Source organism: Danio rerio, chromosome 3, assembly GCF_052040795.2.
Source record: "Danio rerio strain M-AB ecotype USA chromosome 3, GRCz13ab, whole genome shotgun sequence".
NCBI classification, from domain to species: Eukaryota; Metazoa; Chordata; class Actinopteri; order Cypriniformes; family Danionidae; genus Danio; species Danio rerio.
The window spans coordinates 61941317-61967500 of NC_141023.1; the positions used below are offsets into that span (position 1 = coordinate 61941317).

At 34.5% G+C, this 26184-nt stretch overlaps 1 protein-coding gene across 1 annotated transcript in view; it reads left to right on the plus strand.

Moving 5' to 3' along the window:
* The first annotated feature begins 1193 nt into the window (after positions 1–1193).
* Positions 1194–26184, plus strand: part of bahcc1a (BAH domain and coiled-coil containing 1a) — a 144597-nt gene continuing 119606 nt past the window's right edge. The window contains exons 1-2 of the mRNA XM_087245247.1: positions 1194–1398; positions 4276–4580. Of these exons, the coding sequence (XP_087101373.1) occupies positions 4409–4580 (172 nt within the window). The 5' untranslated portion in view covers positions 1194–1398; positions 4276–4408. The remainder of the gene's footprint in view (positions 1399–4275; positions 4581–26184) is intronic.

Here is a 26184-nt window from a genome sequence, read left to right on the forward strand (position 1 = left end):
TACTAATAAAATTTTAAAACAGTATGATGTGAATCTTCAGTGTAACTTACCCTTTGAAAATGACTAACGTTATATATGAAATATTTTGAAAACATTTAGTTCAAACATGCATTTCGAGCAACATTCTGATGCAAACAAATCACAATTACCAGCAATAAACATACATTTAAATAACATTTATGTATATCACACGACATGTCGACATTACACACGACATTGTGCGTCGTTGTCATTGCAGTTCAGTCATTATTCTTCGTTTGTCTCTGGTTCCCCTCAGGCGCATTCAGAGAAACATTTTCTCGACGAGTTCGCGTAAAGCTCATCCAAACTTTTTCGTCTCCATCGCTTAATTCTTACCAATGTGTCCAGAAATCCGTCCCGCGTGTGTATATCATAATTCTCCGAAGAAAGAAGCCTTTTTAATCCTTCAAGAATCGAGCTTTTAGTAATAATTCTCTTCCTGGTGTGCTCTTCGAGTTTATCGCTCCAGGGCCGAAAGAAGAGGGTCCGCCTTTGGAGCGCCTTGAAACTGTCCCTTCTTATCTGCTTTCATCATCTAACCCTGGGACGCCTTGAAACCGTAGATCCAGTTATTTCTTTTTTTCAGATAGCCCAATGCGGACTGGCGAGCAGCCAATCAGAGTCTTGTTTACACTCCGTGAGTGACAATGCGATGGCAACGGGCCAACCAATCAAATCCTTTTCTAAAGGGAGCCTTTTTTAAAGCATGTTCGTGAACTAAGGACATAACACATGCTATAAACTAGTACAATCAGGCTTATTCATAGTGTAGTATTTATATTCACACTGGTAATGACTGTTGTCATTCACCACACATATCGTATCAAATAATGGCGTTCTTATGTATATAAAAAAATAGATGTAGCTGGATACGCTTTGTACAGACTCATCCAGTGCTGAATTATAGGCTTGTTTGTTAAAATAATATTAATTATTTGCAGTCACTCCAACCTGTATTCATCACTTCGCTTGAATTTGCCGCTCGCCTCATTGAGCTCGCTTATCCCATCGGACTCCTATTGGTCGCAGATTTCGACCAATCAGAACGCGCAAAGTCCCCAGGAGTGCGACGTCACCTCATTATCATTCGTAAATGTGACCAATGAGCGCGTGTGTTTACTCTCCTGGAGCGAAGAGGCACGGTCGGCGCCGGACAAGAGAATCGCCGCTTTGGAGACTCGATTCGCGACTACAGTGGCCTATAGAGAAGCCCGAGACCGGCGAGCGACAACTGCTGCAAAACCCGTTTGAGAGGAACTATAAGGACCGAACCACTGAAATATGCTTTCCAAAACAAGCGACATCATTTATCTGACTGTTTTTCTTCTTGATTTCTAATTAAAGATATTTATTGTTATGCACGGATATAACACACCAGTAAGTAATTCGTTTATATTTATATTAAATTCATGTGTCATGGTTGTGATTAATAATAATAATAATAATAATAATAATAAATAAAAGCATTTATGCAGTTATAGTGCAACATTTACAACAGCGAATGGAAACAATAAATATAAACAATCAAATTGCACGGTGCCATTTAACGTTACGTTAGCCTGCTTTTTCATCCACCCCAATTAAATGTTATATTTTCAAGGCGTTTGATACGTAATTTTGTGAAGATAATTTATATATCCGAATGAGCTTGTGTTCAGCACTCAAATTAAATATGGTGATATATTTTCCCGAGTTCTGTAAGCCACGTACATATTATAAAATGCATCTCAAAACATTTGTATTATTAAGGTAATTGTGCGCTTTTATTTGTCCTGTTTGCTAAATCTAATTTAAACCGAATTGTTTTATTGTCATGTTAGAAATCGCAGTCCCTGATTTGAAACATGACAACGTAAAAATAACAAACAAAAGGGACGTGATTCATCAAAAATGTCCTAGCTGTCATTTATTATCATCATAATCAGGGTTGTGAACGTATTAATGTTTATAATTATTGGCAATCATCAATATTTTGATACATTTCTCATCCGGCTTGACACAGCGACTCGTGTCTCTGCTGGTGTCCGGGCAGCGCGTTCCCCCACCCCGTCAACATTACCCACAGACAGACCCACATATGGAAGTCATGCGAAATATAATCTTCGATACACACAAAATATCATGCTTTATTTACTTATTTTGCGCACATAGACATAACTGCATATTTTATAGCATATTACTTCATGCATAGCATGCACGATTCATAAAACCCCCATCAACAACTGCTGTATTTACGCCGCGATTATGCAAATATTTAACAACAATCCCATTTGAGCTGTCGATACAAAGCATTTAGGTGTTGAATTGCATGGAAAGGCTCGTGGTTAAAACAAAGCATGCAGTGTGTGATTGAATGTGCTCGAAAATGGTCGGCTGTTCAGTGCTGGGGCTGCTCGGTAATGGCTGACGGAGAGCAGCAGACAAAAGCTGCTGTAAAGCCTCATTGGTTTGCATGCATGGCCCGCTACGACGGAAAGCAATTTATTTCCTTTGTATATTTTCCGAAAGTGCTGTAATTTATCGCGTTCTGCGTATATCGATTAGGGAAATCCCACAAACAATTAATTTGCTGGGTGACATTCAGTGTTTTTTCTTCCCTAAATGAACAATTCTAGCAGAGGCAGCACAAATAGGCTCGTTGGGAACTGATAAAAGAGATTTAATATTAGTGGCTACAATATAATTTGGAACTAGACACTCGATGTTTTAATGCTGTAAATTGCAAAATGCATCATAAAACAATTGATGATTGCAGTTGTTTACATGCACACACAATCACACACTTGAGCTTTTAAGTGTACACAAAAAAGCAAAGGGGTGTTTGTTTGTGCTACCAAATGGTTATATGTTGCATTTTATTTTGATCACAATGGTTAGGTAGGCTATACATGTTGATTTCTTTTTTAATAAGAGTGCATTTGTGGTGCCACTGTCATGTAAAATAAAACAGGCATCGTTTTTTTCTTCTTTTGAAATATTTTCCAAATCATATTTATCAGAGCAAGGATTCATATATTCACCCCTTTGCTTATTTTTTTTTACTGGAATTTCACACCATAATACTGTTTTACTGATATTTTACTTGCAGTACAATAACAATTTTAGAATTATTAGACTATTGTCAGAATTATTAGCCCCCCTATTATTATTATTATTATTTTTAAATACTTCCCAAATTATGTTTAACATAGCAAGGAGATTTTCACAGTATGTCTGATAATATTTTTTCTTCTGGAGAAAGTCTTATTTGTTTTATTTTGGCTTGGATAAAAGCAGTTTTTAAGTTTTTTAATATACATTTAAGGTCAAAATTATTAGTCCCTTCAAGCTAGATTTTTTTTTCAATAGTCTACCGAACAAACCATCATTTTAGGCCTACAATAAGTTGCCTAATTACCCTAACCTGCCTAGGTAGCCTAATTAACCTAGTTAAGCCTTTAAATGTGACATTAAGCTGTATAGAAGTGTCTTGAAAAATATCTGATCTAATTATTATTTATTGTCATCATGGCAAAGATAAATTAAATCAGTTAAAAAAAGAGTTATTAAAGCTATTATGTTTAGAAATATGTTGAAAAAAAATCTGTTAAACAGAAATTTGGGAAAAAAATAAACTGAGGGCTAATTATTCTGACTTCAACTGTACATATATATATATATATATATATATATATATATATATATATATATATATATATATATATATATATATACATACATAAACAGGTATATTTTGAATGTATTCAATTTACAAATGTGTCTAACACTAAATAATTTACTTCACTCATCCAACTACAATGTTATAGTCGAGCATGTCAAATGCAGCACACAATAGGCTGACATGTCATTTAACGTTTGCTTGTTATTTGCCATCGTGTGTAAGTGTGTATACAACACAAAGACACAATTTAAAATGTAATAAAAACACAATGTTGAATGTTTCTATGTTCTCTGCGTGTATTTATATCCATACACACTCAGAGAATCGCTCTCTCTCTCTCTTTATTAGGCCTATTCAATCACTGCCATCTATGGCCTTTTCGCATCTCTTTCACATCAATTCAATGGACGCTTACACATATATAAAAAAAACAAATGCAATTCTTCATCTAAACGAATATAAATCACAAATAGGCTGCAATGCATACTGCAGTTTTGTTTCATGTGACGATTGACGAGAGCATGGAGCAGATCGATGTCAGCTGTAGTGCCGTGGCATAGCGAGATTATAACGTCTCCTTTCTTTCTTTGTAGAAAAGATGATTGAGGACTTCAACCTGAGCAGGAGAGGCGAGCCTTCCACTAAAACAAACGCAAACGGATTACACTACACAGGTTTCCTCTGATTTCCGCTTGATTTGGGATTATATCGGCTGTTTTGTTTGGAATGGAGGGTCGTGATTTCTCCGCTCCGGCACACCTCCTCTCAGAGCGGGCCACTCTGGTGCACCGCGCCGCCTCTCGCATCTCGTCCTCCGGCCACGGCTCTGTTCAACATGCGCCTCATTTTCCACCCGGGAAATATTATCCTTCTCACTTACCGATGGCGGCGCATTCAGGTTGGTCGCGTTTTCTTTATTTCTCTCTCATTCGGGGGCGTTTATTTGAGGCATTATCCTTGTATTTTACACACCATTCCAGAGATGATGTTTGCATGTTTATATTAGGCATGAATTGGATTATATTGATTATATCAGAAGACTTTCTAACCATAAACACAGACCTGAATGTAATATCAAGGACATTTAAATCCACACTCAAGAACCTTCAATAACAAAACAAAAAGTGGTTCCTGTTAGGGATGTTTTATTGTTATATTTTGGTGCTACAAATGTAAACCATCACAAAGTATTGAAAACAAAACTCTGAATGACTGAGCAGAATTGTGCAGGTGTTAAATATCTAGCAAAACCAGATATTGGTTTAATATTTAATTGGACATTTTATTTTATCTGAGAGATAAAAGTACGTGTGAATTGTATAAATAGCATTTCAGAATACGGGTTACGAAAACAATGAGCATTTTTAATAGCAAAAGTGTGTGGTATCTTTAGAATATAGCTTAATAATTATTTACATAATTTTATTGCGTCAGTAGTGCTTGAATCTTTGGGATATACACATCTTCAGGTTTTATACTAAAAGATAAGCTATTTTTGTAGCATAAATGAGAGAAATATTATTCACTGTCAGATGCATTTTCTTAGTAATTTGCACCATTCTTGAACAAAGACCTACTTGGTCCAAAATGTGTGTTATTAATAAAGAAAACAGTACGCTTGAAGCAATTAAGTGAAGAATATTGCCTTGCACAGCTAAGGACTTATTGTTCTACTGTAATACACCCATTTAGTGCTTTGTATTTCTATTATTTTTAGTACAATCCACCACACTAAAACCCCAATAATGAGTCTTGAATTTGAATAATTTGGTTATCATACCTCAATAGATTATAGTTTTGTTTATATATGGATTTACACCCATCTTGTTGCTTTAAAGTCAGATGAATTAGAAATGTCTAGAATGAGTTCCAGCAGTTTCCGCTCGCTCGTATTCTGTGATATTTATATTTGTAGATGAGTCTTGGAAAAAGAGTATTTAGGCTAATGTTAGCTAAAGGGTGCAGGTGTGCTGTTAACCGGATATGACAATGTCTTATGGTCGTACATTCAGGGCTTGCGCCACCGTGCAGCCGTGCCCTTAACTGTCATCACCGTTCAATGATTGAGACAGGTGAGGCATTATTGTACCTAGAGATAAAATTCACAGAGCTCAAGAGTTTTATAGCCGTCTGGAATATTACCGTCTCAGCCATGACTCCTGCTTGATTCACGTGGTGACTTTCAGCTTGTGCGCTATTACCTTTTTATTACTTCATTTATTTATTACTCGACCACAAAACCTTGTGTTGTACAGATATATTTTTGGAAATAGACAAAAATACATGGCATGGGTCAAACATATAATTAGAATGTGAAGTAAAATTACTATCTATCAAAAACCCCATTTTTGATTAGTAATGTGCCTTGCTTAGAGCTTAATCCATGACAGCTTAAAATGTGATTTTGATTGATTGATTTTTTTTTTAAACCTTCAGAATCCAGATTTTTAAACAGTTGTGTCTTGGAGAAATATCGTCCTATCATAACAAACCACACATCAATCTTATTTATTCAGATTTCACGCGATTATATAAATCTCAATTTCAAACAATTGACACCTATGTCTAGTTTTTTTGAGGTCCAGGGTGATGTTTTCTTTATTTGAGGCTTTGATACTGTTGCATGAAATGAGAAAAAGAATATATTAGGCATAGAGCAATACACTGGGCAGGTGATGTTTGAGATTTAGATATGATCCACTTAAAATGGCTTGTCATTATTCTGTAGTTTAAGGCCGCATGGTATTGGAAAAACTGACATTGCGATATTTTGCGATATTTCTGCGATGTGTATATGTATACGTATATATGTATATGTATATATATATATATGTGTGTGTGTGTATATAAGTGTGTATGTATATATTCACCTTATTCTCCGCCGACGAGCGGGCGCTGCCATTTGAATCTTTTTGGCTCGAGACTTCCGGTCTCATTCACTTCCATTCATTTTTAGACATTAAAAACTGCTCGTTTCGTTGTTTGATGTTGCAAACTGATATTTCCTTATTATATTATCCTACTTGGTCTCTATAGTCATGCAAACATTTGTTTGTAGAGCAAGTAGTTTGACCGTTTTCTGCCGTTTATTATTCCTAGTCATTTCTCCCATAGGCGACTGAATCGGAAGTTCAAAGACAATCGCGAAAACAGCGGCACTTCCGCATATTAGAATAAGGTCAATATTAGGGCTGCATGATATTGAAAAAAAATTGTAATATTTAATTTTTCTGTAATAAATATTGCGATGTACATAGAGTTTCCAAAGATTTAAACAGCTCTATTCGACTTTTTTGGGGGTGGGGGGGGGGGGGGGGGGGTCTAATAATATTCAGATAACCGAGATTGAATATTCACTATTCAAAAAATGTCTCGTTTCTAGTCCAAACTTCAAAACATTCAAGTAAATTAAGTAAAAATAGTGCTTTGTTTTCAGCTTCAAAAGAAATAAAAAATTTTTTTTTTTCGTAAAACAAGCTAAATTATCTGTCTATGGTTTAAGTAAAACATTCTGGTTTTTGCTTTGAAATGTATATTTGGAGTAAAAACAAGACAAAATATATTTATAAAATAGAAAACCCTTTTTATTGCGTAAATTGTATAAATTCTATATAAATACAGTAAATAAATTTAATTCTGTAACTCCTAGTCAACTATAATGCAACTTAACATTAAATATCTTGTGATGTTACTATTGCGGATGCACACATTGCGATGTCGATGCTGAAATGATATATTGTGCAGCCCTAATATATATATATATATATATTTCAACAGATGACTTGTATAGGTCAATTTGGAAATAATTTCGTAATTTGGGACGATTCTGTAGGTGAGCGAATCATGCATCAAATGTAATAAGCAAATTACAAGCATAGATAAATGCAATAGAGTAAATATAAAACTGAAATAAACAGTGTTTTATTGTTTTCAGAGCAGTCAAATAGTATTCAGGTACAGAAATTGAAAAAAAAATCTAATATAAAATAACACTGCAAAGACTTTGCTGTTTAAACAATCAATAAAATGATTTTCTATTAAAGTTACAAATAGTTAAATTGCTACATGTGCCTGAAACTTTCTGAGGGCTTAACAACATGCAAAAGTGCTAAACTTTTACTCCATTATGGTAAAACTCTGCAGTAACTCCAAAAATATAATGTATTTTGAACTGTGGCTATATAATCCCTATACATTGGAATGATTTTGTAGAGGAGTGCATACAATATGCACAAAATATAAGAAACAATCTATAAGCATAGATAAATCCAATAAAAATGATACAAATTCTAAAAACAGCGTTTTATTGTGTTTGAACTGTATTCAGGAAGTCTATAATTGAATAATCAAATGTTAAATAATACTGCATAGTCTTTTCTTTATACGATTCAATAGAATTTATCATCATTATTTTTTAAATGTCAAAAACAGTACAATTTCTTAGGCCTGGATGCTTTCAAAACCCTCACACAGTCACAGGCCTCAAAAAACACTTAAGAAATGATAAATTATAATCTAGACTAAACATTGCGTATAGTCACGATATGACTATTGCGAATGATCACATTGCGATATCGATTCTGAAACCATATATTGTGCAGCCCTAATATATATCTCAACTCAATATTTAATCCCAGCTCAACATTGCAGACCCTGTATTGTGGCTATTCAGCCTGATCCCACGTGAAAACGTAAGTATTTTACGTTTTGCCAGTTTAGTGGCAAATTCAGTCGTACGGAGTTCAGTCGTATGAAAATGTACGATTTTAAAAATGAGGCGTGGCACAGAAAACTCCAACCTCTAAACCCAACCGTCATTGGGCGACGAGCAAATTGCACTAAATTGTACAAATTAGATCGTACGACTTCATACGAATTAGCCACTAAATCAAAAAGTTACGAATTGCCGTGAGTTTGTGTCGGGCTATTACAGATGCGATATTGATGCTGAACTGATTGAAATTTATATTATATAGGAAACTTTGATTAAATATTATATTATATAAGATATATATTAGCTGAAATGAGTGATTTCTATTTCAACCGTCCTTCTGTCAACCATTTTGTGCAAACTAATATTGATTATGCTGGTTAGCATGCTCACACAAAGCATTGCTCTGCTACAGTGCTGTCAGTCAACCTATTATTGTGCATAGCATGTATATTAACTATATAAACCATATCACAAAAAATAAATGTGTCCAATGTGTATGTAACTTAACAAACGCTGATATTTAATCAAGGCTAAGCAATGAAAGCCAGTGGCAAAGCAAGTTGGTCGGTCACCAAGCCAGGTTTTTCTGGTTAAGCGAGTGGACGGTCAGCAGTGTCCCGCAGGCGTAAAGCGAGCTGCGTTAGTGGATTGGCTCTGTCCCTCCAGGGACTGCCTTCCTCACGGCCTCGCATCAATTCTTTACAAAGAACATGAATATTTCAGACAACTGATGTACCAATGCATTCAAATGCAGGTCGGGATCCGGGCTGAGTGAAAGACCTTCTGTGGTGTCTTTCAGAGGCTTTATTATTCAGCTGCTATTGGACTCGGAGGCTTGTAGAGACACAGGCTGCCGTCGCAACGCTCTTCTGGCTTTGAGGCAGCGACGTTCCTAAAAGACTTATAAAATGTGGGAACATTTTTTGAGAAAGAGCTCAATTTCAGTTCTCAGTTGGTTATTTCGGTTGTTCCTTTTGGTTTGATGCTTATGTTCTGGGGGATTCATATTGCACTCTTGCGCTTATCTTGGCAGTTTTGTGTCTTTACGTCTTACCTGTTACAGGTAGATTTGTGAAAATGCTCTTGAGTTGAAAGTTAAAATACGACATTGCCTGGCTTCTGTGATGGTAACATTTGGGATGGAGTAGGGTAGTCTAGGGTTGCAACGATTATACATTTTGGTTGTACGATTAAAGTCTGAGAAATAATGACGATTTAACCGGTATCACGATTATTTTGCATTCAATTATTTCAAAACACTATTAGTTTAGAAAATGAATGAAAACCTCTTAAGGTTTTATATATTGCGGCTAAGTAACCAATTAATACAGCACAAAATAATATTAAAAACAAACAATAGTCCCTTTCTCTCTTTGGATTTAAAAAATAATTCAAAAAACAGCATTGGTATATAAACATAAGTGATAATTTTACACTAAAAATAAATGACAGAACAACGAATAATCGATCATAATTATGATCAATAGTTGATCATAATCCTAATCCGCGCGTCTTGATTGGATATAACGAATTTGTGGGGGTAATTCGAAATTTAAAAGCAACTTTCTGACCAACAAATTTATCAAACTTTTTCGTGACAAGAAAGCATCACCAATATTTCTGAAATTGCACAACTATATTGTGTAAAACCAATGAGGCTATTTTGATATGTTCAATATTTTGCGTAGTCCTAGTACTGAGATGATCCCTATTAGCATTAGTACATCATTGTGTGAGCTTAGATTCTCATGGACCTACTTTGAAGGAAAGGCCATGCTGTATCCAGTGACCAGAATTAACACATTTCCACCCGGCATTAAAGGGATAGTTCACTCCAAAAAGAAAATTTGGTCATCATTTATTTACTTGTTCCCAACCAGTTTGACTAACCATTTGACTTTCCTAGTATTTGCTTTTCTTCCTATGCAAGCTAGTGGTTAGAGGTTTTCAGCTTTCTTCAGAATATCTTCCATTGTGTTCAACAGAAGAAACTAATAAAGTATTACAACCTCTTGAGTGTGCGTACATTTTTATTATTGGGTGAACTATACCTTTAAGGTTAATTTGCAGGGATTCTATCACAAGTGGTCAGATGAGAATCATTACCATTTGCTTCTTGTATTATTTCAAAGTGATCTTTTGTGATCAGTAGTGTTCAGACTTCATGAAGGCTTATTCCTATTTTGCCACTCTGTACATCACTTTCAAGGGTGTAAGATATTTTTAATTAAGATCCTCTGTCTTAATGCTTTCTTAACATGGCTTGTTTGTTTAGTCACATTTCATCATCCATATTAAAATCAGGATTTATTTTTGGAAAGGTATACCAGCACGTTCTTCTGCTAAGTTTCAGAGATGTGCATTGACATGTAACTTCATTGCCTGATGTGCTGCTGAAATGTGTTTCAGAGGCTGTGCTACAGGCAGTCCACAAATATCATTTTCTGTTTCCAACTGGTCACTTAATGCTTTTTTTCTGATCGGACAGCTGTCTGATTTCTGAAAATGGTTCCATTTACATTTTACCTCATGAATGTGTCTTGGCTAAACTGCCTAATCTTCAAAATACTGCACTAAATGCTAATTTAACTAGGTTATGTTGACTAAAGGTAATGGACAAGAAAAATACAAGAGGATAAATTAGAGCTGCATGATTTTGGCTAAAATGAAGATGATTTTTCTCACGATTCTCATTTCATTTTATTTTCATGTCGGTTTAGTCCCTTTATTACTCCGGGGTCGCCCCAGCGGAATGAACCGCCAACTTATCCAGCAAGTTTTACGCAGCGGATGCCCTTCCAGCCGCAACCCATCTCTGGGAAACATCCACACACACACACACACTACAGACAATTTAGCCTACCAAATTCACCTCTACCACATGTCTTTGGACTGTGGGGGAAACCGGAGGACCCGGAGGAAACCCACATGCAGGGAGAAACTCCACACAGAAACGCCAACTGAGCCGAGGCTCGAACCAGCAACCCAGCGACCTTCTTGCTGTGAGGCGACAGCACTACCTACTGTGCCACTGCTTCGCCCTTTCTCATGATTCTGTAGATGTAAAATAAAGCTTAATAAGAGTAAGCTATTATTATTGTTATTATTTTGATCATTATTTCTCAATATGCGTTCTTCAGCGGTCTTGCGTCCTCGTGTTCTCGTGTAACATCTTCATCAGCTGCCAAAGTTCAGTTCCAATACTCAAGACCGCACAGAGGAAGACTGAAACTTCAGTGATGTGTTCTTGATATCGAGGACGCACTGATGCAGACTTGAGCACCGAACTCAATCTGGAAGTCCCAGAAGTCATTGCTTCTGGAAGTGGGAAGCGCAGCATTTTATTTAGATTTATTATTAAAGTTCAGAGAGATCACTTATTTACCTCAGGAGTTTCCCTAAATGAAACGGTGAAAGTAAACAAAACCATGAACATCTTAATAAAGGAATAAACACATTAAGGGTGTTTGTTTGCTGAAATTCATATTGAAATCTGTTTTATTTATATTGTGCAGAGTATATTTATAATGTTTTTATGCACAGTATATATTTTGAAAAGGGGAAAACAATAAATCGTTGTATGAATGCTGTAATGTTTAAATAATTTACCATTTAAAACGCGTGAAGGTCATGTGACCATCAGGAAGAACGCAGCATCCCATTTCTCAAAGGACGCGTTCTCTGCCCTCGCGGTCTCCTGAGTTCGTTCCTCCGACCACACCTGGCAAGACCGATCTCCACAAGAACGCAAGCCCGTTCTCTGCGTTCTTGGAATTGAGAAACAGCCATTGTGTAGGTCTACTGTTGGTTGAAATGCTCAATTTTGAATAGACTTGGAATAGTGCACTTTTTTCCCTGGTCATTAATGTACAGTAAAGTGATGGCATCAGATAATAATTATTTATAATTCTGATGTTGAATTACATAAAGACAGAAAGAACATTTTTGGGTAAATTAAACCATATAAATGCAGTATGTGACTCTCAACACCGTTTGGAGGTGTCCATGTCGCTGAGCAATGTATGTGAAACAACGTGAAGACTTGTGCGGCTACCATTGCTTCTCTCCTGATCTTGAAAATATGATTGGCAGAATCGAATAGAGATCGAAACCTTTTTTCGATTAATCGTGCAGCTCTAGAATAAATATATGTTCAAATGAAACAAACTATGCTTTAATCATCTCTACTGTAAGAAAAAAAAACTTGTTTTGTTTCTTTTTAAAACTACAAAAGTCCTTCAGTGACTTTTTAGTGAAGCACGTCCCTAGGCCTGTCACAATGTTCAATATATCGCCTTATCGCACCATAGATGGACATAACCTCAATTATTTTTGGTGATGCAATATGTATTTTATTCATACATAAAAAAACATTGTTGCCAACATTTTAGCTGATTGTAATAATAATAATAATTGATTTCATTTAAAGGCCCCTTTCATGACACTCAAGGTCACCGTACAGGACAGCCAGAACAATCAATTCAAATAAAAACACAATAAAAGTCAATAGAAAACAATACTAACTTTAAAAATGCAATCAGGTTGAAAGTGAATAAGCTGTTCTAAACAGAAGTGTTTTGAGTTTGGATTTAAATTGAGAAAGAGAGTCTAAATTAAGTAGATCAGGAGGGAGTGAGTTCCAAAGCTGAGGAGCAGAATGGCTGAAAGATCTGCTCCCCATGGTGACAAGGCGGACAGAGGGAACAGTGAGGTGAATGGAAGAAGAAGGCCTGAGTGTTCGAGAAGGTGTGGCAATATGAACAAGTTTCAATATGAACAAGAGATTGTGCAACCTCTGTCATTTCATCTAATCTTTGTTTGAGGTGTCATAATCGGTATGATTAAAAAACACTATAGTATTTACTCAAAAGTATTATTGTGTTTACTTAAAAATGTTTTCGAAGCTTCGACACATTCACCTCGCTTTGCCCACCACTAGTTAAATCTTCTGTTGTGTTTATGTCCTGAACGTGTTTGCAGTTTCTGTGCAAGATTGCCCTCTTTACTTTTAATCGCCTGTTGGATGATAGGTATTGTTGTTCACTGAGCTGTTTCCCAGACATTGTCGACTTTTGCTGAATCACAATCTTGATTTTGTTTCAATTAATCGTTTAGCTCAACTACTATTGTTGATAATAGTGACCAAACCATTTTACCAATCATTCGGTGTATCGTCAAGAGCCACAGGGGTGGATTTGAACTACATGCTTGTTAAACAGGGGACCATTGACATCCTTTATATACTGCAAAAAAATGTGGCATTCCACACAAAACCTTCTAGGGTTGGGCGATGTCGACCAATTTGGAATCGTACGATATCTGAAATGAAACATCGCGATGGACGATGGCATAGTAACCATGTGAAAATCAGTGGGGGTGGGGGTGGGTGATAGAGTGCGCGCGACATGTCTGAAGAGCAAGGAGGGATCCGGGGGTGAGAAGGGTGCGCGACTTATTTGAGGACCAGGAGGCAGACACGCGATTTCCGGAAGATTATCAAGCGTTTGCGGTTATTATAAGTTCGGCAAATGCATAGAAACTCCTGAAACTTCTGGAAGACTTGAGATGTCTGAATATCAGTGGTATATTCTTAATGAACTGTCCAACGTGAACTGCTCAGTAAAACTTTGAGGAGCGCATGACATTGTGTGTGTGTGTGTGTGTGTGTGTGGTCACGTGATGTACGTTTTCATCAGACGGAGGGCTGTTCAGAATTGCTAGATAAAACATGATGTGGATCATTTTCGTCCTTAAATGGCATTTTAACAGACGTATTCGTGTAAACGGCCTAAGAGAATTTTTTCGCGAGCGGGTTTGTGATCGGGGATGCCTTCTCAGCATCGTGTTGTCTATTTGCCATCGGCGATGGACGTTGGCATCGTATATTTGCCCAACCCTAATAGCTTCATGTTGTCTTGACATAAATCGATTAAGTTAACTTAATTGTTTTTTTGTTTTTTTTTACAAATTTTAAGTGAGTTGAACATAAAACGATTAAAGGAGTGGTCCAGGGTGTATTTTAAGGCTTGTTTGTGTTTATAAGGTGCAAAGCAACGTGTACTTGTGCTTCACTTGTGAAAAATCACATTATTTTTTCATATATCTTACTTTGATTATATACAGCTAACGTGAAAACGACTGAAATATTTCCTAGTTCGTGTGAAAGCCTGTCCTGATTCGCGGATCGGCTCCATGTCACCAAAACATTGTTAACATTTTAGCAGACACTGTAAAAAGCCCATTCCCAGCCACTAGACTTTTCTGACAGGCTATTCGAGTGTCATCGAGTGTCAGGGTGCTTTCACCCCTGTGAATCAATTCAGTTGTTCCGAAACAGGGATTCAAATTCTTACATTGTTGCTCTTTGTTCTTGGTGTGGTTGGCTTTCACACGACTTAAGTTTCTAAACGGACAAAAAGAGCTAAAACAAGTCACTGACAAATGACAAACAAATGTCTCTCTCACATTGGTCCATTTCACGGTTTATTTTGCAGAGTCCCGCTCAGCTTTCAGGAGGATGGTAGTGGTTTGGTGGTGTTTGACAAGGTGTGCGCGACGTGTCTGAAGAGGACGACGGATGCGGTGGGGAGGGGTGAGAAGGGTGCGCGACGTATTTGAGGACCGGGAGGGAGACTTGCAATTTCCGGGAGATTATCACTCGTTTGCGGGCACCCGCGAGTCTCTGTGCATTTGCGGGAGACTCACGAAACTTGGGATGTCTGGAATGACCTCCTGCCCTACTCATAATTCTCTCTTCATATAGCTGTATATATGCCTATTACATATCCATAAAACACTGTGATATAACCGGGCTCGGATCGTATCACTTTCTTTCTTCAATCGGTCTGCTCCAGAGTTTGTTTCAATCGAGCCGAGACCTCCTCATTCAAGCGATCACAGAGCGATTGATTTAGCGCGGATCAGAGCGCGATTGGTGGATTCACATATGCCAAACAAACTGGGCAAACGAGACAGGTCTGAAACAAAAGTCTAGGTGTGAAAGCACCCTCAAAATGTTGTGGAACTGCAACACAGGAGTTATTATGGATTATTGATTATTATATATTATGGATTATGGATTATTATATATTATTTTAGAGTTTTTTTGAAAAGCATCATAACAATAATGCGGTTATTAATATATTAAAACGTGCTTGTTTGTCGTAAAAGTTCATAATAATGACAAAAATGACTAATTTGTGGATCTCCTTACTTCCTGGTGCTGCTGTGGCTGGTGTATTCTGGGACATTTTCTTATTCCTTGGTTTCAAGTGTGGTGCTGAAAAATCTTCATTTGAAGAGGTATCTACCCCTTGCCCTTAGCCCTACACCTTCAAGCTAAAGAGAATTGGGACAATTTGGTGTCCCAATTCTAAGGGTTAAGGGGTAGAATTGGGATTGGGCCTTAGTCTTTTGACAAATATTCCACTTGCGTTTTAGTCAGTTTCTGAATCATTTTAATCAACATCCTCTGAATCATTTTAGTTTTAGTCGACTAAATTTCATAAGATGTTTTTTTTTTTTTCATCAGCTGTTTCTGACCTCTAACGATTTACAGTCTTTTTGTCTTGACATTAATCGTGAATCTTCTTTTTCTCTCAGCTGTTGCCATTTCATTATAGTTTAATCAGACAGATGCCCCTATGGATGAGGATGTAATCGGTTGAAGATCAGTTACTTTTCAAATGTGCGTCATGCATCATCCACCAAGATTAGTTTTGATTGTACATTTACCCAAAAACGTCCCTCAATCACAATCTTGTCTCATTTTTATAGGTCAACGAAAATGTCAATCTTTTTTTTTTCATTATTTTTTTTCTTTTCATCATTACTTCATTTTTATTTAGTTTTCGTCGGTAGAAACTTGTTCGTCACGAAAATTGTGACGAATATTTTTTTAATCAGCGAAATGAACACTGCATCATTCATCTGTAAAGTCGTGAATCCATACAGCATTAAGATCTTCTAAATATATTTTTAGTTTCAAAATATAAATAAGTGAATCAAAATTAAGGCCTGATGGTCTCCGTTTCCTTCAGACTCTTGATTCTCCTGTACTTGTCTGGGGGGGGGGTTTAGTTGGCTTCCTTCCTTCAAACCCCAGACACACACACACACACACACACACAAGCTGGGACCATTGTTTCCGATCACAGCTTTGTGTGTGTTTTACAGCATGTTGCTCAAAGATAAAAAACACTCCCTCCCTCCTCTTTTATTGTCTTGGAGGGGCAGAACGTCTCTGTCTGTCCCTTCCTTCGTGTATCCTGTCTGGAGATCCCAGCAACCCGGCTCTGTTTACTTGTTTAACCTGCCGCTTAGCCTGGTGTTTTACTTTCCAGAAGGGAATGAATAACTCTACTATTAGCTTTTATTGAAGAGCTCATCGTGCGAATGGGGTTTGGGGATGTAAAGGCAGGCCACAGGTGTTATGAAAGTGCGTCTGGTGTTTACGGCGGAGCTGATGAAGGGGTTTGTAATGTAGCCGTAAAGTCTCTCTCACTTCCAGACAGTATGAGATAGCAGTTTTAAGGCCACATCAAGGGCTTCATTGGTATTGACAGAAATAGTTTCTATTTTTATTCTCCTTTCTAAAATTAAATGCAGCATTTTTAAAATAAACCACTTCCTTGTTTATATTTTGAGCCATTGATCTGCGCATGTTAATCAGACAACGACAAAAAAAGCAGGAATCTCTTATCAAAATGCATAATAATTGCTCCACCAAAATAACACCACTTTCATCTTACCTTTTCAGTTCCTCCTCTCCAACTGCGATGTTACAGAAGTCTTTAACAAGGTTGGGTGTGTGGCGTGAGCGTTTTTAAGTTTTATTTTGAGTGTCTGTATTTTTGAGGATGTGATTTGAGAACAGAGAGGATCATGGCTTGGTATGGGCTGGTATTGACCTTATTCTAAAATGCGGAAGTGCGCCTGTTTTCGCGATTGTCTTAGAGCTTCCGATTCAGTCGCTTATGGGAGAAATGACTAGGAATAATAAACGGCAGAAAATGGCCAAACTACTTGCTCAACAAACAAATGTTTGCATGACTACACAGACCAAGTAGCATAATATAATAAGAAAATATTAAATTGCAACATCAAGCAGCGTAACGAGCAGTTGTTAACGTCAAAAAATGAATGGAAGTGAGTGTGACCGGAAGTCGCGAGACAAAAAGATTCAAATGGCAGCGCCCACTCGACAGCTGAGAATAAGGTGAATACGATTCTGACGGTATTATCACCTTGAATAAAAATATCACGGTACCACAGTATTGTGATTTCTGCTCTACAATATATTTCTTTTAAATGTCTGGGTTAAAAAAACAACAGCTTATTTCCCATTGAAAACATTATACTTTATTCAAAATAGAAACATTTTAGAAATAATTCAAATAAATCATTGACTTCTGCTGGCTTCATTAGTTTCAAAAACACAGATTTCTTTACAACTTGAAAAGGCATCTTTGAATATCTTTCTGTTCTTTGCATGTAAAGTAAGCCACTGCATTGTTCAGGTCTTATAACAGTTATAGCACGCTTGGATGTTGTTTTTATAAGTGATTTTGTTTTTCAAATGATAATTCTGACTTCAACTTACAATATAATAGTAAAGTACTTCATCTGCAGAGTGTTTCAAAGTCGCGTAGATCAGCTGGTTTGTCTTTGAGCTGACATATGAGCAGTCCGCTGATGGATCAACTGATCTACGCGGCTTTGAAATGCTTCAGTGCAATATTTACACAATATTGAAATGGGATACAGTTTTATAAGATAGTTTAAATAGCACAATTTGTTTTTCAGGTACAGAAATTGAATAATCACGATGACAAAAAATACGTTTCTAGTCCAAATATCTAAAAAATCTTAGGTCAAGTAAAACAGTTTGATAAAATAACTTTTCTTTTAAATTCCATATAAATACAGTAATTGAATACAATTCTGTAGCTCCTTGTCAACTCAGACTCAAGATTTGATATCTTTGTGATGTATCTTGCACATGTTGCGATATCGGTGCTGAAACTAAGTATTGTGCAGCCCTAAAGTCTCATGTTAGCAGGGAATTAAAAGAAAAAAAAAACATTTCAGTACCGATCGTAATTTATTGCACCTTTCTGCAGTATTTCATATTCTAGGGTTGTCAAAATATCGAGTTCGAGTCATATCAAAACTGTCAATTTTTGGCTGACATTTGAGCGCTGTTGAGTACGTATTTAAACAAACACAGATACATGGGCACTGGAGCGTTTCGAAGCCACTTACAGGGTCCCCGTGGGGTCTTAAAAAGTATAAAAAAGTCTAAAATTAAAAAATCGAAATTTAAGGCTTTAAAAAGTCTTAAATTTGCTGTTCTAGGTCTTAAATATTTTTGCACAGGTCTTATTTTTGCGATGTCCATGTAACACATCTAATGCTCATTTAAATTCTTTTTGTTGTTGTTGCTAGGTTTTTGGGGTGTTGTAGTTCACTATTTCACTAGTCCAATTGTAATTTGCGGTATTACAACTACAAAACGTCAACTTGCAATAACCAATCAGCTTTCTGTTATTAAACTCAGTGCGCGCAGCGAATGTGACATCATCGCTTTGTTTGCGGAAGTTCGATTTGAGTGCGCGCGACATGATTTCGGCTGGCAGAGAATGACGTTATTTCACTGACAAATATCGCAAGCGCCGTTTTAGAAGTCGGGAGCGCTGTAATACGAGAGAGCGAATCTCTGCTCAAGGGCCGGTTTCCTTTGTTCATGGACAAAACTGCTTGCGAGCTCTCAAAACACTGGCTGCTCACGTGCGAATGATCTGCTCTCGCTCCGTCGGACTCCTTTCGTACTTTTCCAGAGATGCTTCAGCATACTGTAGTATTAGGAATAGTAAACTGATAAAATGAAATACAATGTAGTTTTACTACAGTAAAGTGTGTTGAATTGTAGAGTAATTGAACTACTTTACTGTACTTTACAAAACACTGTACAGCAGACACTAGTTCACTTTATTTTAGGGATAAAAAGGGATTGATCATGGGATTTATTTGAAGAGTGAATAGTACAGTAGGCTATAATACCTAATCAAGTTGTTACCTATTTTCTATCACAGTTACATTTCTGCTTGCCAGAATGACCAATCATTATTGGCTAGAAATTGCCATGGGAAAGGAGGAAAGTTTTTGTAAAACTTTGGAAAAACTCTGAGGGATAAGTTTGTTAAAACAAAAAAGAGGCCCCCCAAAAACATCTTCAATGATAATGATTATCTTTTTTTCTGATTTTACTTTTTAGTTTTTTTTGGACCGCCCCCTGTCATTTAAAAAAAAAATCTCAATGGTGAACGTGTCAATTATAAAAGCCTTAATCCGTTTTGTGAGTTGTGCGATGCGGTGCCAGGTGAAAGTATAAATCTGCATTAGGATTGTAACAATATACCGGTATGACGGTTTACCACGATTTGAACGTGCACGATTATCATACCATGAACAATTGCATATCAACGGTTTTAACCCTTAAAGACCGAGACAGCTGCCCGCGGCTAAAAATAAGTATTGCTCTTAAATGTTTAATAACTTTTGATCCGCTGATCCGATTCATACAATTCAAAATTTGGCATAAAGAAGAGAATCTCAGCTTTCCATTGCTGTATCACATAACATTCGGACTTTCAGAGGCTCCGGAATCAGTGCGGTTACGTCATCGAAATTTGACAACGCTGATTTGACAAAGAAACGCTCGTCACTGTGTCTCCGGACAAACCAGACATGATACATTGATGCATTGTCCCTCCTCCATGCCCAGATTGGTTCAAACTCGCTATATCACAACCAATAAGCATAGGTTTCGCTTTTGTTTGTGGACCAAGCTTTTTGAACAACACGGAATGAGAGAAAGGCATACATTTATGAGGGGCTAAATAAAACGCAAAAAAAAAAAGTTTTGCATGAAATAATTCTCATACTAAGTACTTTTGCATGCACAGCAGCACAGAAACATGACAAAACAGTGACACAGCAAAGACGAACTGCTGCTCTTGCTGTTTTCAAAAGACACAAATGAAGGTGCAGCTGTTTGTCTACATTGCAGACAACCACATCCAAATCCATATCCATAGACAACCATATCCATGCTGGCACATAAAACCTAAGGATGTTCCATATTGAATCTAGTTTCGTTATGTAACTATTTATAGTATAGTAAATATTTATATCTATTTTTTACTGAGGATTTGCACCATGTTTATTTGGACTTTATTTGGACTTTGACACATTATTTATTATTTTCTTATTTTTATTTGTTCATTGTAAATGGTGTTGTTTATAGTAACTAAAAATATATTATTTGGAAAAAGTCAAATTTGCTTCACTGTTCTATTATTTTGTAACATTTGTAACATACCGTATACCGCAAAACCGTCAAACCGTGGTATTGTTTTAGACGATTATCATACCGTAAAAAATTCATACCGTTACAACCCTAATCTGCATTAAGATGTTTGTTTTTTCTGTAGTTCAATGGTGCATTTAACCTGACTTTACTACTGTTCAATTTAAATAACTTTATTTTACCCCTAATTTTGTTCTTTTACATTTTCTCTCGCGTGTTTTTGATATTGCGATGTAGGTCTTAAATTTAATACTTAATGGTCTTAAAAAGGTCTTAAAAGGTCTTAAATTTGACATTATGATATCTGCAGAGACCCTGACTTAGTGACTTGCTACTGTTTGCTACCGAAATTTCTGTATCATGACATCACTACAGTCGATAACATTATGGGCAGTATGCTGACATATAACGCCATTGGGCTTCGGCCATCACATTTTGGCCCAGAATTTTCATCTGTAGTAACCTCTCAAGTAAATTATTGCACCTTTCTGCGATATGAATATTGCACATACCATTATCGCAGTAATCAATAAGTGATGCAGCCCCTATTTGAGCACAGTAAAGGTTTCTGGGATAATCTGGTTGGGTTTGATGAGTGAGTGTGCATGTGCTATGCCACACAGCTGCGCTGCAGGTCAGCCGGGCACAGTAACCTTACACAAAGAAGACAAGCTGGGCGGGCAGTGCTTCCTGGATCACATAACCCCGTATCACAGTTTCAAACCCTGGAGGAAGCGTACACTTCCCCTAAACCACAGCAGCTTTCCAGGAATACAGCATTCTGATCATCGGCAGAGGAGCTGCAGGTCTCCGTGTGTGTGTGTGTGTGTGTTTGTGCTCGTGCTGCATGCGACAGCTGTCAGCCATTATTAACGGCTCAAGCAGAAAATCCAGATTACTTGTTTTTAATTTCAATTATTACTGTAATCTTTCGGAGAAAAGAGCAGAGGAAGCTGTTTTGTGTTGTGTTGTGGATGCATTGTGGGTCCGTTTGTTTGACCTGAATTGTGCGTCTGAACTTCTGGTGATGCCGGACAATGGGACATCCCATTAGCTCATGCATTAACTAATATTAAAGGGACAGTTCAAGCAAAAATGGAAATTCTGTCATTATTTTTTGATTTACTCATCCTCAAATTGTTCAAAACTTTTAAGAATTAATATATATTAAAATACAACTATTTATTTTAATAATATCAATAAAAAGTCAAATATGTTCAGAATGGATTTTATAAGCAAAATTATTCACCCTCCTGTGATTTATTTATTTATTTAATTTTTTTTTCTGTATAATATGTACTTAATATTAAATGATACTAGCATTTCAATTGTTTTGTAAAAAATTAAATGTGGAAACCTGTTCCATCTTAATTAGACATGAAAAACATATTTACCTAAAAATCAAACATCATAATTATTCTTTCCTGTACTTGTTATGTAATAATGTATGTTTTCCTGTTAAAAGATTTTTTTTGCATATAGCATACATAAGTAAATTATTTTAAAGTCTGAGTATTTGCACCCCAACATAGTTTTGTTTTAGCCTGAATTAGATTAATATTACCTGTTTTTTTATGATCATTACTTAAACTATAAAAAAAATTCTCTAGGGAAATGTTATATCACAAGAACTTTAGTTTTCGCAATAATCAGCGACAATATTGCTTATTTTCCTAGTATCGTGCATTTGTCTGTTCGTCATGAATGAGGATTTGTCCCTAATATAAATACAAATATTTTTCAAAATTAATAATAATATATTTGAATGTTATGATAATAGTAATAATAATACAAAAATAGTAATAATATTAATAAGTAAACATAATTTATTATCATTGTTGTTATTATTATTATATTTGTATATATTATTATATTTATAATAACAAATGTTATTTATTATTATTATTATTATTATTACTAATAATAATAATAATAATAATAATACATAGTTTACTTATTATTATTATTATGATTATTGTTATTTTAATTATAATAAATGTTATTAATATTAGTAAACATAACTTATTATTAGTATTGTTATTATCATTAACAAATAACATTTATTATTATAAATATAATATATACAAATATAATAATAATAATAATAATACTGTTTCATTTTTATTATTATTATTATTATTATTAATATACAATAAATATATAGTAATTATAATAATATAAATAACAATACGATTAATAATATTAATAATACATTGTGTTTACTTATTAATATTATTATTTTTAATTTTAATATATTTGTATATATTATTATATTTATAATAAATATTAATAATAATAATAATAAATTGTGTTTACTATTATTATTATAATTATATTCATTTTATTATTGGTAAGTAAAGATAATTTATTATTATTATTATTATTATTATTATTATTATTATTAATTATAATAACAAATAACATTTTATTATTTTAAATATAATATATACAAATATAATAATAATGTTTGATTTTTATTACTATCGTTATTACTATATAACAACAACAGCAACAATAATAATAATAAACATAATTTTTCAATACTACTACTACCACTAATACTACCACTACTAAAATTGTATATTTTAATATAAAGTTGGATCGAATATTTTGTTTCACTTTTGAAATAAATCAAATTGTGAAAGCAAAATCATACATTCCTAATATGACTCGGTAATTATGGCGATGCAGCTCTCAATGTAAACCTGTGTGTGTGTGTGCTTCTCCATCACGAATGGGGATTTAGTCAGTAATTGGTTGTGTATGTCACCAATGTGACAGACTTCACTGACACACCGCACAGAGCCCCCAGTTTGCATTAAATATACATGCTGCATTCTTTTCAAGGATGTGTCGGCCCTTTTGTGCGAAAACAAAGATTAGCATCAGAAATTCCAGTTTAATCAGTCTCGAGGGAGGCCGAACGCAGCTGCCTGCGTCTCAAATGCACAGCGACTTGTTGCTGGAATGAGTGCATAGAGTCACGTCTCCTCACAGACCCTTGTTTTATTATATTAGTGTGTCTATTTTTGACCATCTGATTTCAGATAAGATTGAAAACAAGAGGCTCAATCCTTTTTAAAGGTGACCCATAATGCAAACATTACTTCTATAAAGGGTTGTGCAGCAACAGTGTGTGAATATAATCAGCCTATAATGGTAAAAATTTATTAATTCTATTTTTTATAATCACACTTAATAAAAACAAGCGGGAAAGGCCCAACCACTAGTGACGATGACAGCCCTGAGTGAGAAGCAGCCATCTTCCATTAGAGTTTTGAATCTGCAACTATGCTGACACAGTCATTTATAGCTCCGCCCTCTTTTGAAAAGAGCACAATCTCATTTGAATTTAAAGCGACAGTCACCAAAACAGAGCATTTCAGATCAAAGTCTAAAAGGGCTGTTTTAAAGAGCTATAAAACACAATCTGTGGGCTATTTAGAGTTGAAACTGCATATACACACTCTAAGCACATCAGAGACTTATTTTACATCTTGTATAAAGGGGCATAATAGGACCCCTTTATAACAGGAATTGTGTGTAAAACAGTTGTTATTACATTTAGAAACATCAGATGAAAACTAGTGGCCTGAAGAAGATAAAAAAAGCGAGGATTTGCTTTTGAAAGCACTATTACTCACTTGTTATTCGCTAGTGAAATTCATAAATAATTACAAAATGTAGAATTAATTGTAGAATTTAGACGGTAAATGCATTTTCTTGTCATAAATATAATCCAATACAATAACAATAATTAAATTTTATTATTTATTATTATTATTATTATTATTATTATTATTATTATTATATATTTATTAAATTTATAGCAATAAACAATGTATCATTACAATTAACAATAATAATAATAATAATAATAATAATAATAATAATAATAAATGGTTCATTATACATATGATAAATATACAAAATAAATATAATAATAACGATAATAATGTTTACTTAAAAACTAGTGAAATTCATAAATAATTACAAAATTGTAGAATTAATTGTAGAATTTAGACGGTAAATGCATTTTCTTGTCATAAATATAATCCAATACAATAACAATAATTAAATTGTGATATTTGTTATTATTATTATTATTATTATTATATATTAAATTTATAGCAATAAACAATGTATCATTACAATTAATAATAATAATAATAATAATAATAAATGGTTCATTATACATATGATAAATATATAAAATAAATATAATAATAACGATAATAATGTTTACTTAAAAACTAGTGAAATTCATAAATAATTACAAAATGTAGAATTAATTGTAGAATTTAGAGAGTAAATGCATTTCTTGTAATAAATATAATCCAATACAATAATAATAATTAAATATTATTATTATTATTAATTCATTTATCTATTTATTAAATGTATAGCAATAAACAATTTAATAATAATAATAATAACAATAATAATATAAATAATAAAAAGTGTTTACTTCTTCTTCTTATTATTATTATTATACCTAAACACAATTTATTATTTATATTAATATTATTAATAATATTAATAATAATAATAACAACAACAACAACAACAACAACAACAACAACAACAACAACAATAATAATAATAATAATAATAATAATAAAATGTTTATTATACATATAATAAACATTTAAAATAAATATAATAGTAATATTAATGATAATAATGTTTACTTAAAAACTAGCGAAATTCATAAATAATTACAAAATATAGAATTAGTTGTAGAATTTAGACAGTAAATGCATTTTCTCACATCATCAAATTAATAAAAATATGTCTTTATCTCTTATATAATATTTATTACCAGTATAAATACTGTTAATTATTTGAAATAATAAATTAATTTCTTACACTCATCAAATTAGTTTTTTTATATTTTGTTGTTGTTGTTTGTTCAAACTGCTTATTAAAAAAGACCTGAAACATTCTTGAGATTTTGTTGGATAACTTAATTGTTTTATGTTTAATCCTTAAATTAGTTAAGACATTTAAGTCAGCTTAATCGGTTTGTGTTGGGACAACATGAAGGAATAGTGTGGAACACAGCAGTTGTTTTTGTTGTGTCTATCTACATCTAACATCTATTTAGCAGCTAGGTTATTGCTGTCATGTCTAGTTTCTCTGAGTTGTGTAAGTTAGATCATTTATTATTTAATGTTTAAAAATTGTGGGGAAAGTATTTGGCTTTTGTAGATTATTTGGGGTAGAAAAGAAGAACGCGGGTCTCTCATCCTCTACACAGAAAATTATGTTCAGACTACAAAAAAAAAAAATTTACTTGCTTAGACTTTTTGTCTTCTTTCTAGTCCAAACATCCTAAAATGTATTTATCAAGAAGTATTTTCCAAGCAAGCAAAACAAATGGTCTTGTTTTGAGAAATAATATGCCAAAATTAAGTG